The sequence below is a fragment of the Ascaphus truei genome, chromosome 9, assembly GCF_040206685.1.
Source record: "Ascaphus truei isolate aAscTru1 chromosome 9, aAscTru1.hap1, whole genome shotgun sequence".
NCBI lineage: Eukaryota > Metazoa > Chordata > Amphibia > Anura > Ascaphidae > Ascaphus > Ascaphus truei.
In genome coordinates, this window is record NC_134491.1 from 26850921 (window position 1) to 26867394 (window position 16474).

The 16474-nt window shown below is 42.7% G+C and overlaps 1 protein-coding gene across 4 annotated transcripts in view; it reads right to left on the minus strand.

Annotated features, from left to right (window-relative positions):
- IP6K3 (inositol hexakisphosphate kinase 3) overlaps positions 1–16474 on the minus strand; it is a 60102-nt gene that overhangs the window by 11915 nt on the left and 31713 nt on the right. For 2 of the 4 annotated variants that reach the window (XM_075614028.1, XM_075614027.1), the window contains 4 exons: positions 14772–14836; positions 8797–8998; positions 7613–7749; positions 2317–2492 (listed from right to left, as the gene is read on the minus strand). In XM_075614028.1, coding sequence (XP_075470143.1) covers positions 2317–2492; positions 7613–7749; positions 8797–8897 — 414 coding nt within the window. In that variant the 5' untranslated portion in view covers positions 8898–8998; positions 14772–14836. The remainder of the gene's footprint in view (positions 1–2316; positions 2493–7612; positions 7750–8796; positions 8999–14771; positions 14837–16474) is intronic. The other 2 variants (XM_075614026.1, XM_075614025.1) reach the window with 2 other exon arrangements.

Below are 16474 nucleotides of genomic sequence, written 5' to 3' on the forward strand. Positions count from 1 at the left end.
AACTATGAATAGTGTATGGGTATTTAACCCTATCTTGATATATTAACGGCACAGAGTTATAACCAAACATGCAAGTGTGCCAGCTAACCCTTTGCCTGCCAATTCACTCCAATTGAAGTAAATCCCTGCAGCAGGGGAGATCCCCCGCACTGCCACGTGATAAATGTGATCCTAAAAGTCTGCCAGCGAAAGGGACTTCACTGTTTTCTTTGTGTTTCTAATTTTCTTCATATTTAAAAGAAAGTAATCAAAACACGTACAGTAGCATTAAGAACTTGGCCGGTATGAAACTGACATTAGTCTCAAAATAACCAAATCTAAGACTGAGTCCATAGACATTTCTCCCGTGCGGAGGCGCGCGATGGCTGACCGCTTTCCCTGGCCTTACTATGCGCGCCATCCGGGGGCGTGTCTATGGGCGGGCCAGTGACGTCACGGAGCTGGTTCGCCCTCATTGGGCGAACCGCTCACGTGACCGGCCCTCCGCTCCCCTCAGCGCGTAAACTAACATTTTTTTTGACTGCTACGCCTCTGCGGACGCGTGCGCGAGCCCCTGCTAAAGCCTGCTCTCATTGCGGCTGCAGGGGCTCACTGGCAAGCGTGGGGGCTAAGCGCTGACCATGCCCGCGGCCTAATGAGAATGTGTATGAAACTAAAGGATATTACAAAGAGGGAACTTTAATGGATACAATTCCAAACACGCGAAGTAATACTTTTCCATATTATTATGATTTACGTCCAGATAACCTATTTAATGATGCCAGATCTACCAGGAACACAGTTATTTCATTAAGAGTAGGGATTATTTGAGATGTTTTTGGGATGTAGCTTGAGTTTAGGGGTTTAATATATATAATAAAAAGTTTGCGTAATTAGAGTTTAGAGAAGTGCGGGGAAGTGCGGATTTAGTGCTATGCCAAGTCTCTCTTCGTTTAGCCTAAGACTTTTTTAAACACTGCCCAGCGCTAGATTCTCTTTTATAAAAAACAAAACTGTTTATAACTCAGACACAGGGCCTGCAGTGAAAACGTGATCGATATCCTACAAAGTAAACGAGTGGAAACAGACAGGGCCTTGGCACAGCCGATCGATGAGAAAACCTCAGCCGCCTTCCAAAAACCTTCCCGAGAAGCAAATTTATCGGCTCAGCCTTTAGGGACAGAATTTTCAATTAAAGGGAGCTGTAAAGGATCAACATCAACTCGCCAACCCCGTTTATTCTGGGCAGCTCCTGTAAGCCAGAGTTGAAGGGTTGATGGACTGCTGAGGTTGACGGATGAAAAGCAGTAAGGGGCGGGAGTCCTGTAGGGTTTTAACTCCTTAGCGAGTGCTATTTAGCAACCCAACAGGGAGTCTGGCATTGATAATTATTAGGGCAGTTTTGACAGTGAAAAACAATTTTATCCTACTTTACTGTTTATAGAGCGACAGGGGAAGCTATAGGGGGCGGTTATATGGAGCAATAGGAGACGTTATAGGGAACAGTTATTTGGCGCAACAGGAGGAGTTGTAGGGAGAAGTTATATGGAGCAGGAAGAGGAGTTATATGGAGCAGTTATATGGAGCAATAGGATGAGTTATCATAGAGAGAGGTTATAAGAGAGCTAGGAGGAGTTATAGGGAGAGGTTATATGGAGCAATTGCAGGTGTTATAGAGGGGTGGTTAAATGAAACCATAGGAGGCGTTTTAGGGAGGGGTTATATAAAGCAATAGGAGGAGGTATAAGGAGGGGTTATATAAAGCAATAGGAGGAGGTATAAGGAGGGGTTATATAAAGCAATAGGAGGAGTTTTAGGCAGCAGTTATATGGGCTATTGGAGGATTTATAGTGCGGCAGTATATGAAATAATAGGAGGGGTTATATGTAGGATTGGAGGAGTTTTAAGGAGTGGGTATATAGCACAGTGGATTGAGTTATATTGAGCAGGTATATAAAGCAATAGGAGACATTATTGGTCGCGGTTATATGGAGCAATAGGATGAGTTAAAGGGACCCATTGTATGGAGCAGTTGCAGGTTTAGGGAGCAGGTATAGGGGGCAAAAGGAGGAGATTATATGGTTATGTGGTTATATGGGGCAATAGGAGGAGTCATATGCAGCAGCTGGATGAAGCAATAGGATGAGTTAAAGGGAGCGGTTATATAAAGCAAAATAAGTTATTAGGAGCAGTTAGATAGGGCAATTGGAGGAGATATATGGGGTGGTTATATAGGGCAATAGGAGGAGTTATAGAGAGCAATACAAAACAATATAGGGGCAGTTATAGGGAGAGGTTATAGGGAGCAAGCGGAGGAGTTAGGGCTGCATCTCTTACCTGCATGCCGCAGATTCTCACCCCCAAACTCGCCGACGTGCTCTGCGCACACTTTTCCATGTGCCGCGCTTTCTTCTCATCAGACGCATCATCCCCGTGCTGCCTGGTCCCCATCTTCAGGTCCAGGACACACGGGATAGAGAACTTGGAAGCCACATTCTCCAGCAGAAGGTATCCTGATTGCAGAGTCAAGGTAAGGTACCGTGCACCACTATATGCCATCTTATGTAAAGCACGGTAATACAAGATCTGTCTCACTGATTGGAGGAAAATCTCGCTCATTGGAGGGAGGACACACTTATTATCAGTCTCACTCACTGAAAATAAGTTTCATTCATCATAAGGCAGTCTTGCTTATTGGAGGGCGATCTTACTCGTTAGAAATCAACCTCACTACCTAGAAAGGTAATCTTACTTAGAAGGGAGTCTCACTCACTGGAGATCAGTTTAACTCACTGGAGATCAGTTTTACTCACTGGAGATTGTCTCACTCGCTGAAAGACACCTTTCTCACCCATTAAAATGCAGTCCCACAAACGACACGTCAACAGAATCCGACTCATTAAAGACACTATTTTCCAATTAAGATATCTAATTAACCCCACATCTCCTTCACTAAATCCGGGATCCTATAAAATCTTGCTGCCGCAACACAAAATATTAAAAAGGCATGCACAATATTCTCTTTTTTTTTAATGGATTTATCCTGCACTGTAGATGTCGAATTAACTTTAGGAAAGGATTTCTAACACCCACCCGGTAAATATGTGCAAATATTCTGAATACAGCAGTGTGGCCCAAAATATTCAGCTGCCAGACAATAAGAGCCTGTGAATACATACAAGAGACGCCCACTGGAAACTCTCTGACCGCGTACGGCTGTCTTATGCTAACAGTACGGAAATACATAATTCATAGTATAATTACAAGACGCTTCACTGCTTCCCCTGCCGTTCAGTATAAAAAAAATAAAAAAAAACTAGAGCATTTTAAATCCCCCGTTAATGGAAATTCAGATACATTCTTCACAGGCAATTGAGCCAAAGGTTTGATTTTTTTTGTCGCAGGCAAAGAATCCTGATTTTCTTTTGATATTAAAAAAAGAATGATCTGTATATGTTTATGTAGCGGACGTTTTTTGCTCCTGTTAATATGAGGCGTTGTGTTAACACTAATGCGATATTTAAAACGCACGCTGTTTAAAACAATGGGAACGTGTGTATTATCTCCGTAACGCACAGTTGCATTGAAGCATTTTTGGCGCGTTATTCTGTGTTAACCTGGGCAATAACGTCTGCTACACTTATATATATATATATATATATATAATTCCCCAGCGTATGTCCATCTGTCTTGCTGTGTATCTCCTACATTTCTTATGGCTGCTCATATTATATGTCGATGGAAAAGTCTTGGTGGGGACTTTCTGGAGAAAATAGTGGGACATTTGAATTTTGACCCTGAAATTTCAATATCTTGGTAAAGGTTCCAAGAGACGACCAAAACGCTAAAATAAAGCCTGCTGTACCTCAACGAGCCCTGTGAGTGCCTTCAATATACTTTTTGTCCACACCACAGGCCTTAGGATGTGCGGGGCCCAAGGCGGCACGCTGGCCTGGAGGCCCCTATGGTGGAAGAGCGGCCCTCCTCCTGCAGCATTTTGGCGTCATGACATCACCGCGACTGGTGATGTGTTGTCATGGCAGCATGTTGTCATGTAACATCAGGTCGTCCTGACAACGTGACACTGCAGGAGGAGGGCCACTCCGGAGAAGGTAAGGCCCCCTACAAAAAAAACACACACACTTTGTGGTGAGAGGCATTCCTGCTGGTCTAGGGGACCCGCACTCCCACCTCCAGCTCCCTCCACCGGTGGGGCAGAAGTTGGATCCCAGGAAGAGGGAGAGGAGGGAGTCTGGGGCCCGCTGAAGGCCCTGGACAACCACCTTGCCCTAAGACCGTCTCTGCCTTCAGTTGCTGAGCACCCAGGCATTCTAGTAGCTTGGATAAGTAACTCATCGAGCATTTTGAGCACTTCTCGAATGAGTTTGCATGTGTAGCTATTCGGAAAGCTTCGATAGCATGTCAAACACACTAGAGAAGTGCTTCTTCCCGGTCGGTATTGCTACCACACAGACAAACCATGCGGGAGCTCAAAAAATGCTCAAACTCGCATTTTTTGAGATATCAAGCAATTCAGGGAGCTTTGATAAGCACATCACAGCTTCAACTGGCAAGCAACTGGCAGGTTCTTATCTTGCCACCTCAAGGATGGCGAGATGGATTCCACGATGTGACTTAGAAGAAAAAAATAAATGTTGACAGCATCGGATTGAAGCCGGGAGTTTCCGGAGCGGACCCTGCATTCATTTCAGCCTCGGGGACCCCCTGCGTCCCGAGTTACAGGCCCCAGTATGGGGTGCAGGTATCTCCCTGCATTGTTTAAATGTCCCAATCACGTGACGTAGGAGATTTAAACATTGCGGGGATACCGGCAACCCATACTGGGGCCTGTAACCCTGGAAGCACTGGGTCCCCGGGGCTGAAATTAATGCGGCTCAGCTCCAGAAACCCCCTGCTTGAATACTGTGTTATTAAAATGAACATTAAAACTGCGCGTTCGCCTGTAAGAGCTGTGCACGGAGATGCAGCTCTCTCCGTGCAGCTCCTCCAGACTGCAGTTTAAGCAAACACAAGTAGTGCGATAAGTTTTGGGGGGGAAAACCACACCAAGTAGTGCGATGTTGCATTTTTTTACCGCACTATAAAAAACTTGTGATTTTTCTTAGTGAATACCGTTTTGACACACATTTCTTATAGTGCGGTAAGAGCATGCAAACCCGCTCGGCAATGCCCTGAAATTATCAAAGTTTAGTGAATAGGCCCCTAAGACTAATAACAAAGGATATTTTGGTTGCATCTTTTGATCAATAAAGGTATTGCATGATGTAGTGTTGCTCATACATTCCGTTATAGGGGTAGGTTTCGGCTCACCCAATTCTGTTTTGTTAAATAGTTTTTTTTGAGGTGTCTAGCCCCTACTTTCAGGTTCTGAGCGCCTTACTAATTCTCCAATTAGCAAATAGCTATAAATACATTTCTGCGGCAGTCGGAAGTTCTCTCTCTACTGAGGTGGTGGCGAGTGTCTATGACTGACATAAATAAGAGAAACGTGTATATATTTTTACTTTTCACTAAGGAACTTGTGCACCCACAGTGTTCCTTCCTAATGCTAAGGGAACCTTGTTTCAGACTAGGCAGTTTTTAGTTGCACTGAATCACAGATAGCATTATGCGTCATCCATGTAACTCTTTAGGCACTTTCACATATTTCATTAAGTTTAGTCCATAGGACAATAAGAAGTAACATACCAGCTCTCAGCCACTGAACTATATACAGTATATCTTATCTATCAAAAGCAGAAAAGATACAGCACACCAAGGGTTAGCTAAAGTAGGAAAATATAAAACAAGAATATCGAGAAGTTACGATTCCAAATGCGACAAGCCACTGAAAAGGTCCCGCTTAGAGGAGAGGTGATGCAACGGAGACCCTGTGCACTGGGTCCCCAGATCAACCAACAGTTCTCTGGTCCCATAGCGGATACCTTCAGTTCGAACGTAAAACGTAAGCCTCTATGGTCTACGCATATTGTACGTGACCATCTTAATCAGGTACTTCTGATGAAGAACGGTTGTTTCATATATATGAACAGCGGAACATTTGCTTATAAGTGTTCCATGTAAAAATGGATTTCAGGCAAAAGGTGACACATTGTGTGCCCATTTGCATGTAATTTCCCAGAATCCCTTGCTGCAGTGGAAGCACTGTATGCTAGGTGATAATGGTTGAAAGGCAGGGTTGCAGACCTGTCAAAGACATGTGAATGTGCTCACAAGTGATATTCTTTATTGGCTATATGCCAACAGTGGAGGTTTTTTGTCGCCTTTTTAACCCACCATAACTTAAAATGTGTGTGTGTGTATATATATATCCCAATTGTGTTCCAAAATACCAGCACAGCACAGGAGCAAAAAAATGCTTACCAGCTGTTCCGACTATCCCCTCAAGCGGCATTCAGACATCATACCTACTTCGGTATCGGCTTATGTCCCACAATGCTGCTTTACTCTGCCAGATTGTAAGTGGCATTTTATTCTTGCGTACTAAAATTTATAATACAGTACTTCACTATTTTGTGCCTCTATTCATTTCCAGGATCGTTTTCTTATCTGGATCAACCAAATTGGACTTTCCTATTCTATTACTGGAAAACACTCTGTCTCTCTCTGTCTCTCTCTGTCTCTCTCTGTCTCTCTCTGTCTCTCTCTGTCTCTCTCTCTCTCTCTCTCTATATATATATATATATATACACATCACAATTGTGATCCAAAATACCAGCATAGCACAGGAGTAGAAAAGAAAAATAAAGTATTTATTAAGTCCAACAAACAAACATTAAGCCCTAAATAAATGTAGGGTTAAATATTTGCTGATTGGACTTAAAAAATGCTTTATTTGGCACGTCTGCCAGATGGAACAGTTGACTAGTTGAGTCAACAACTCTGACTCAAACTTTCTAAAAGTGTGGGCCCCTTGGTTAGCCCAAACAGACATCCCGGGAATAGACGCCGATACAATCTTGCACTAATAAATCCAGATACATTCTCCTTCAACAAAGCAGGATAGACGATGACATAGAAACAGGTAGAGTAGGAAAAACCACTTGGCCGAGCGGGTACGATAGGTTAGCCAAGAGCCGAAAATGCGACACATACACAAAGGAGAAGCTCCACACTTTGAAGAGGTGACCTCCGTCCCCTTTCCCCCCCCCCCCACCCATCCGGTCCGGTCTCCCTCATGTGTCCCGCCTGTGTCCAGTGAGTCTTGTCTGTCTTTTGTCGTACATAAACATCTTAAGTCAAGTTAGTCAAGTGTTTATGTACCAGCCCTCGTTTATTGGGGCGTGATGTCTAATTCTTTGTCATTGGTATATGACATTTGGTTGTGATGCAATGTACAATTTGTAAAACCAAATAAAAATGAAAGTTATAAAAAATAAAAATAAATGCTTTATTTATTTTTTCTACTCCCGTGCTGGTATTTTGGATCCCAATGGTGATCCGTACAGACATGTATACATACATTGCATGCACCTGCAGGGTGCTTTACCCTTGTGTACATGAGGGTAGATATCACCCCTAGGTCTGGACATTGACCTCTAGGTGAGATGTGACCAGTGATCCCAGGACTGAACACTGACCTGCAACGTCTCCTGCACCTCATTAAGGATACGGTACAGATGGTTTTGGTGGCACTCCGAGGACATGCGTGACAGGTGCTGCTGGTGACAGTGAAGTCCCCAGGGATTGTAGATGACCTTTTCGGAATGGAAGCAGTGCTCAGCTCTGTATTGAGATGACTCAGGTAGGCTGTCAGGTGCCACAGTTCAGAGGTCAGAGTCTGTGTGTCTGTGTGTGTGTGTGTATCTGCGTCCATGTGTTCTGTGTATCATTATATGTGTATATGAGTCAGTCTGCTCTGTTTGTATTGGGGTGTGTGTGTATCTGTCAGCCTGCTTTGTGTGTATCGGTGTGTGTATCTGAGTCGGTCTGTTCTCTGTGGGTATGTGTAATTCTGCTACAGTATATGCGTATCTGAAGTTAGTCTGCTCTGTGTGTATCAAGGGTGTATTTCTGAGTCAGTGTGATGTGTGTATCAGTTTGTGTGTGTATCTAATCAGTCAGCAACTATGTATGTTTCCATTGTGTAAAAATAAAATAAAAATAGGGGCCAAAAAAAGAACCACGAGTAGGAGGGATTGCTGCTTTGAGTTCAATTACATGTACTGTATACTGTGTGTGATGAGATAGTGAGTAAACACAGCAGGACTTTGGGTTTAAAAGCTCTCTTCTTTTCAGCTGACAGTGGGATCAATTATATATGAGCGTGTGTGTACAAATTACAAATTATTACATGAATCTGTATTGCTGCTGCTGCTCCTCTCTCTATATTATGTTGTTAGCTCTGCTGCTACTTTCTCTGTATTGTGTCTGTATTAGATTGTCAGCTCTGCTGCTCCTCTCTGTATTGTCTGTATTAAATTATCATCTCTGCTGCTCCTCTCTGCATTAGATTGTCAGCTCTGCTGCTCCTCTCCCTGTATTGTGTCTGTATTAGATTGTCAGCTCTGCTGTTCCGCTGTATTGTCTGTATTAGATTGTAAGCTCTGCTGCTCTTCTCCCTGTATTGTGTCTGTATTAGATTGTCAGCTCTGCTGCTCCTCTCCCTGTATTGTCTGTATTAGATTGTCAGCTCTGCTCTTCTCCTGTATTGTGTCTGTATTAGATTGTCAGCTCTGCTGCTCCTCTCCCTGTATTGTGTCTGTATTAGATTGTCAGCTCTGCTGTTCCGCTGTATTGTCTGTATTAGATTGTCAGCTCTGATGCTCCTCTTACTATAACAAATGACAGTCTCACCTGTCGGTGACAGTTGTCTTGATCTGACTCTGTTTGCTGGTCACCTCACCTCGCTCGGCTCCTGGACCCCTCCTCTGTTTGACCTGATGCCACATTGCCATAGAAGAATCTCTTGTGACGTCAAAGGGAGAATGGGCATGAGGACTTGCAATTAAACTCAGATGCCCCCAGCTGTCCCTTCGTAGTGACACTAATATGATGCCTGGAAAGAACGAAAATAAACCAAAGCATTATAAATCAGTGCTGTGCCCATTCCTTAACCCCAAGGCAATATACAGTATTAGACATGTAGCTAACTGTTCCCTTTAACTCCTCGTATTGCCCCATATAACCATTTCCTATAACTCCTCTTATTGCCCCACATAACCACTCCCTATAACTCCTCCCATTGCCCCATATAAGGCTCCCTATAACTCCTCTTATTGCTCCATAAACCCGCTCCTTATAACTCCTCATATTACTCCATATAACTGTTCATTTAACTTCTCATCAGCTCCCTACAACCACTCGTTTTAACTCCTCCTATTGCTCCATATAATTGCTCCCTATACCTTCTCCAATTGCGCATGTAACTCCTTCTATTGCCCCATATAACTGCTCCCACTCCTATTACTCTATATAACTCACTATAATTCCTCCTATCGCTCCATATAACTGCTAACCAGAAAAGATAGATACACAGTTGAACAAAGTAACATTATATTTAATAACTTCTCATATTCTTTCCCCTGAAAACCGTTCTCTTCACAGGAATATTCCAGGGAAGAATTGCGAGCGGGACGGCGGAGTGAGACCACAGAGAGTGTAAAGAGGCAGCGATATGAGAAGCAGTTTAGAGAATATTCCCCCAGGAACCCATCTTTAATGAGACCAGCAGAAAATCTGCTTCCTGGCAATTTTTCTCAAAAAAGGATGAGACCCACAGGGCAGATCTATAATACAGAGGAAGAGGATGGAAAGGAGAGGGATAGAGAGAACAAAAATATACAATATATATATCAAGCTATCTATAGAAATGTATATATATATTGAAATGTATATGTATGTATATATATATATATATATATATATATATATATACACACACACATACATATACAGTACACACACACATACATACACAATGGGACTTTTACAGGGTCTATTTAACACACACACACACACTTTCCATTTTTGTTTTATACATACATACATACATACATACATACATACATACATACATACATACATACAGGTGTGTGTGTGTGTGTGTGTGTGTGTGTGTGTATACAGTATAACACTCCCCCATTCTCTCTCCCTCTCCCTCTTTCTTTTGCTCTCTCTCTCTCACTTTATTTCTTCCATTTTCTCTCTCCTCCTCCTCTCTCTCCCCAGCTCTCATTTTCTCTCTCCCTCTCTTTTTCTCTCCCATTTTAGTCATCTCTCTCTACCTATCTCTCGCATTCTTCCTCTTAACTCCCTCCTTATCTCCCCTTCACTCTGCAAAATATCCTTTGGTATCACAGGGCTGCACTAATAGAAAATTCAGTCTGTTCACACGGATGCATTGTAACCCTTTCATTGCGCTGCCATTGAGGGGCAGCCATGCCACGTGACCATGCTCAGTATGAAAGAACCAAACAGTCGCTGTGTTCCAGAAGCAGGTCCTGCGTGGGATTGCCTGGGCAGTAATAGGATCTGGGTTTGCTTCTCCCCTAAGAGTCGGAGTCTCATGTCAGCTGCTGTTAACACATCACAGAGTAGAACAGGGATACAGGACAATCTGTACCAGAAGCTAATGGGAGGAGGATCCACCCTATAAACTGAGACGCAATCCTACTGTATAAATGAGATCTACTATACGAGGGAAGCTCCGTCTTAAAAACTTAGACCCAAACCTTTCCTATATTCCATTTATTCAATAGAAGTGTTATAGGGTCTGTGTCTCGGTTAATATGGTGGAGAAATGCTTTGCAGGTTAATACATTATTTACACATTGCCCTTTCTAAATAAGGTGCATACTGCACATACAACATATAGAATAAATATCCGGACATTGCACGAAGAGGAATTTAAATCTCACTATTTATTTCTTCCCTATATATGGTAGCTGTTAGGGGGGGGGGGGGGGGGGTTTGACGTCAGAATCCTGCCCTGGTTTCCAGTTTCAGAGGTTTCACTCTGAAATAATTTCTCAGCTGTACCCAGAAGAGGTCAAGGGCTGGCCCTGGCACCCCAAGCCCAAACTGATTAAATTACCAGCTTAGGGCCTGTGCTGGCATGTCACATAGAAACATGTTTACTGAACAGAGGCCAGCTTCTCAAAGCCTCATTCCTACCATTAGATATAATATATATTCCATTTAGAAATCTACTTTACTTCCTTCATAGCCCCTGTCCCTATAGTAATCCCTTTCACTTCCTCTATAGCTGTTGTCCCTATTGAAGATATCCCCTTTAGTCCTGTTCTTACGTCATAGAGGGATGACCGGGGCATGATCCCATGGAAGTTTATTTTTTTGTTTCAATTTTTTTTATTGTTTTGGAGAGACACAACAAATATTCAACATTGGTACACATATATTGTTCAAGTATTACCAGTTGTGTTTAAAACAAAAAAAAACCTCTACAATTCGTTATCAGTGCTTAAATAAAATATTCGTTTTAACATAGTTTTTGTGTTAATATGATCTGTTTCCACATCTTAGTCTGTGCTAGGGAAGCAGCCGCTTCCTTGCGTGACTCTCGTAGAATTTAGAAAAGAATAGAGAAGAACAGAGAAAAGAAGAGAAAGAAAGGGGGGGGAGGGTGGAGAAGCCCATTTATCTAGTTTCTCTATAGTTATGTCTATGTGTTCCTAATTGCCCGGCCAAATTTCCCAGATTTTGTGAAATTTGTCAAGTTTTTGGCTCAATTGCGCTGAAAGGAGCTCCATCATTTTTATTTCCCTTAGTCTCCGTAACACCGTCTGTCTAGAGGGCGCGTTCACCTTTTTCCAGGCTGCTGCAATAGCACAGCGGGCTGCCGTAAACACGTGAATTGTCATTTTACTTTCCGCCGTTTCCAGATCTTCGATTGGTTTGGCCAGCACCATGGTCAGCGGTTCCACCTCCACCTCCACCCCCAGGTACTCTCGGATCAATGTTTGAATCATGACCCAGAATACCTGAATTTTTGGACAATTCCACCAAATATGAGCCATATCTCCTTTTTGCCCGCATCCCCTCCAGCACAAATCCGGGAACCCGGGGAAAATCTGGCTCAGCCTGCTTGGGGTTAGGTACCAATGAAACAATGTTCTTACCAGAGGTAGACAGTAGGGTGACCCCTTTGTAATTTCTACACTCAGACTTGTCTCCTTTCTTAGGTTATCACAATCATGGCATAACTAATGTCACTTGGGATTTCATCGTAATCCCAGATCTTCACGATAATGGTGTAGAGCTGTGGGTTCGTGAGCACCTCTCGTTCTGTCTGAAAATTTTGGCAGGGATTCCATTGCTCCAGATGCCTTGTTGTTCTTCATCTGTTTGATGGCTCTCCTCACCTTCGCCATGGTTGGAGGGATTCCAAGCTCGTCTTTGACTGGTTGTTGTGTCATGTACCAATAGTTGAGAACACCCTTGTCAAAAATAGTGGGGCCTATGTTATAAGCGTTCATAAGCCACTTATAGAGCACTTAACGGCCAAAATGCCTACTACGATTCTGTAAGTGTCGATAAGTGGGCGATAAATGACTGAATCGACAAAATTTTGAGCATTCAAAAAAAAAATCACAGACCGAGCGATAAGCCACTTATCGGCAGGTTCTGAAACTTGCGTAATTCTAGTAGCCATGATTAGCTTATCGAGGCTATTGCTGCTCTAGAATGGCGAGTTTCTCCCAAAATCCTATCGCCAGGAAAAGTTGGGGTGAATTTGGTGAGAACCTGCTGAGAGGTGGTGAGACAGGACTTAGAAAAAAAAATGCTTTTTTTCTGCATCGGATTGATACCGGGAGTCTCCAGAGCTGATACCCCCGGCATGAATCCTCTGCAATAAAAATGCATTTGTAGGCAACTTCATTACCTTAGCAGCTTACCACTACGGCAATGAAGGGGTTAACCCTTCCCGCTACTCACCAAGGGCCAAATACCCACTTCACCCACCCGCGCTACCCACAATAAACACCAATACCAACCTCTACCCCCACGATTGATACCAGAGGCCACAGATGTCCGGGGTTCCTCAGGTGGTCCCCGTGGGGCCTCGGGTGGTCCCCGCTGGCCTGCAGTACCAATCCTGTGTCCAACATTTTTTTTTCCAATACATTTAAATAAATGCCCCCTCCCCCCCAACACATACAGATATGGATAATGGCTCATTTGCCCATTATTAAATAAAACATTAGCCAGCCAGCATAAATAAAGTAAATAAACCTTTCTACTTACCCCTGCTGGCATGAAGGACACACTCATCAGCACACTGCAGGTCCATGTCCTCCGACGCCAGCAAGAATACATGAAAATCTACAATCTAATGGCCACTAACCCCTTAAACACCTTAGCGGTTAATAACTGCTATAGTAATTAAGGGGTTAACCCACACTTTCCCGCTACCTACCCCGATGCCTAACCACCCACCCCTGACCACTATACCCACCCTGTACCCATTAATTGGCATAGTGGTACATCATACCCATATAATATGGGCATGATAGCAGTCAATGGTCACCCTAATAAAAAAGCATGAAGGCCAAAAATACACAATAGTAAAAGATACACAAGCACCTAAACATCCCAATTAAATAAATAAAAGCACTATCCAACCAATACAATAAATAAAAACACTAGCCAACCAATTAAATAAATAAGAGCACTAGCCAACCAATGACATAAATTAAAGCACTAGCCAACCACGTCAATAAATAAAAGCACTAGCCAACCAATTAAATAAATAAAAGCACTAACCAACAAAACAATTAATGAATTTAAACCACTAGCCAACAAAGCAATTAATTAATAAAAACACTAGCCATCACATCAATTAAAACCAGTAGTCAACAAAATAAATAATTAATAAAAAACGCTAAACAATCGGAAAATGAAATAAAAACAAGCCATCCAAATTACAAACAATTTAAGCCAAACAATAAACAGAAAAATAAAAAACAACGATCAACAGAAAAAAAGCATTTGCCAAAAAATGCATTGGCTGTCACTGTATTTATCTGTACCTAACGGGCACAGATGAATACATTATCAGTCAATGGGCAATGAAAAACATAAAAATAACAAAAAAAAAATTATTATTTTTTTACATACATTCAATATTTTTCTTACTTTTAGAAGTGTTTACCCTTCGAATCCCGGCGTTTCTGCAAGCTCTCGTACTGCGACATCATCAAAGTCAATTCAAGGCCATCCACCTTGAATATCCGGAACAGGTAACAAAATTCTTGTCTCTTTTTTCTTCTATCACCTTGTATCTTCATCTGTCATTATTTTGTTTCTTATCTTTAATGTTCTATCTTCTGTCTTCATCTGTCAATCCAAACCTATGGTAAGTCCCAACGGATGTTATCTCGTCGTCTTCTTCCTGTTAAATGAGGCGTCCAGGCCTTGTATAGGGCCTGTGACATCACCTTTTCAGGTCAGATGGTACAGCTCCAATCTGATTGGACGGTGTATCATGTGCCCGTCTCTTTTAAAAAAATTTTTTTTTTAGAGGATGTGATGTCATCTCCAAGGGAGGTATGTCACATCCTTAAAACCCCATGGCTATATCACATGGTATTAGAGTAAATGAGATTGAACAAAGAGTATTAGGGTGCTCAAGAAATTAGATCTTATTCAATATTTCATTTGTATATAAACATAGAACTCATTGTGGGAAAATGAATATTGCTGTGTGACAAATATACCCGGACGGTTGAGAAAGAGTGAGGTACGCCCCACTCATCTAAAACCTCATTGGGGGTGTCTTCAATATAATCCTCAATCAGGAAGGTACTCACATTTGTCATGGAACAAATGACCCACTTCAGGAGGCCTTTCTGTGGCATGCCAGCTGCTGTAGTAACTTCAATGAAGGAAAAAAAGGGAAAAAACACAACTAGGAATCATAAGTAAAAAAAGGAGGTACACAGCTCTCCTACGCGTTTCATATACTTCTGTATTTTATCAAGGAGTGAAAAAACATTCTCCCTGAGTTCCCTTTTAAACTAGGTTCATCTGTGGTGTATTCACGCCAAAACGTCATAATGCAACGCGCGTGCACCCCATGCGCACGCGTGCGCCCTCCTCTGACGTCAGACGCCCTGCCCGCTCATCTCCACAGATATCCAGCACTGCACTTCAAACTCCTTCATGCCGCACTTCCTGGTTGCTGAACTCTCTATGGGTAGCTCGTTACTATGATCTGTTGACATATGATACAAGCCATATAGCTAGGAATGTAAGCTAGGAAGAGGGTCCCTGTTTTTTCATATTGTGTTATTACTGTATAAAATCTGAAGATGGAAGATGCAAGCCAATCACATGACACTTCCCCTATTTATGCCTTCACTTGCTGTGATAATTCCCTTAGAAAGAAGAAAGCCTTCTGGGTTTTTGACAATGTTGTGGATGGGGACTCTAGTGACGTTGCTGACTTACGTACACATTTTGAGAGACTGGAAAAACTATTGACCAACAATACAAGGGTATGGTGGGAAATAGTTACCTTGGAAAATTATATCAAATTGAAAAGGATACCAAAGGGCCTGAGAGTGAACAAATTGCCCACATTCGGCTTCCAGGATACTGATTTTGAGATACAGTGGATAGCAACACAACAACTGTTCCTTCAAATTACTGGAACTAATCATTCAACAGAAAACTAAAGAGAAAGAAGTCTTAGAGAAACAAATTAAAGACGTCCAATCAAAACCCCAACAATTTCAGGACCTGGAAGGGTTCAAGGACTTCGATCTAATTCTGGCCAAAACCATTGAAGAAATAGAGAAAGATATAATGAACAAGAAACAAAACAGATTTGGCAGAGACTGTGCAGACTATGAGAAAAAGCAAGTTTTTAGATGGCAAAGAACGAATTTGGTTCGGGAGCATTCCTTTAAAGGGGTTGCCACGGGAGACCAGGTACTTACACCTTTTTACCGGGATCATTCACTGACGCAAACGTAAAACAAATTGTGATTTATTTCGTGGAAACAGACATACACACAATGGGTTTCAAATAGCAGGAGGAAACACACTTACAAAACGAGATTTTCCTAAGTGCAGGGAATCTTCACCCGGGTAATAGCTGAAAAACAGGACAGAAAATATTCCAGGCAGCTTTTTCTCTGAAGCAGCTTTTCTGCTGGAGACTTGTAACTGGACACTTAGCATCTGAGAATCTTAAAGGACTTACTTAGACCTTGGAACACCCCCTGGGGCTGGCTACTAACTTTTTTATATCCTTTCCAAAGTCAGCCCCGCAGCATTATCCCCAACCCGCAGCGTGGGAACTTTACTGCTAGCCACACAGAGGCTTGCCAGTCTTGTGAAGCCAGGCACCTGGAGCTTCAGCAGGGCACAGGAGCATGTGCGAAAAACACCATCTTGCCTACTTGCCATGCAGAACCCCCCCTGCAAGGCTTGGTGCCTCCATGACTAGGGAAGTGACTACTTGCCATGCAGAACCCCCCCCCCCCCCGCAGGGCTTGGTGCCTCCACG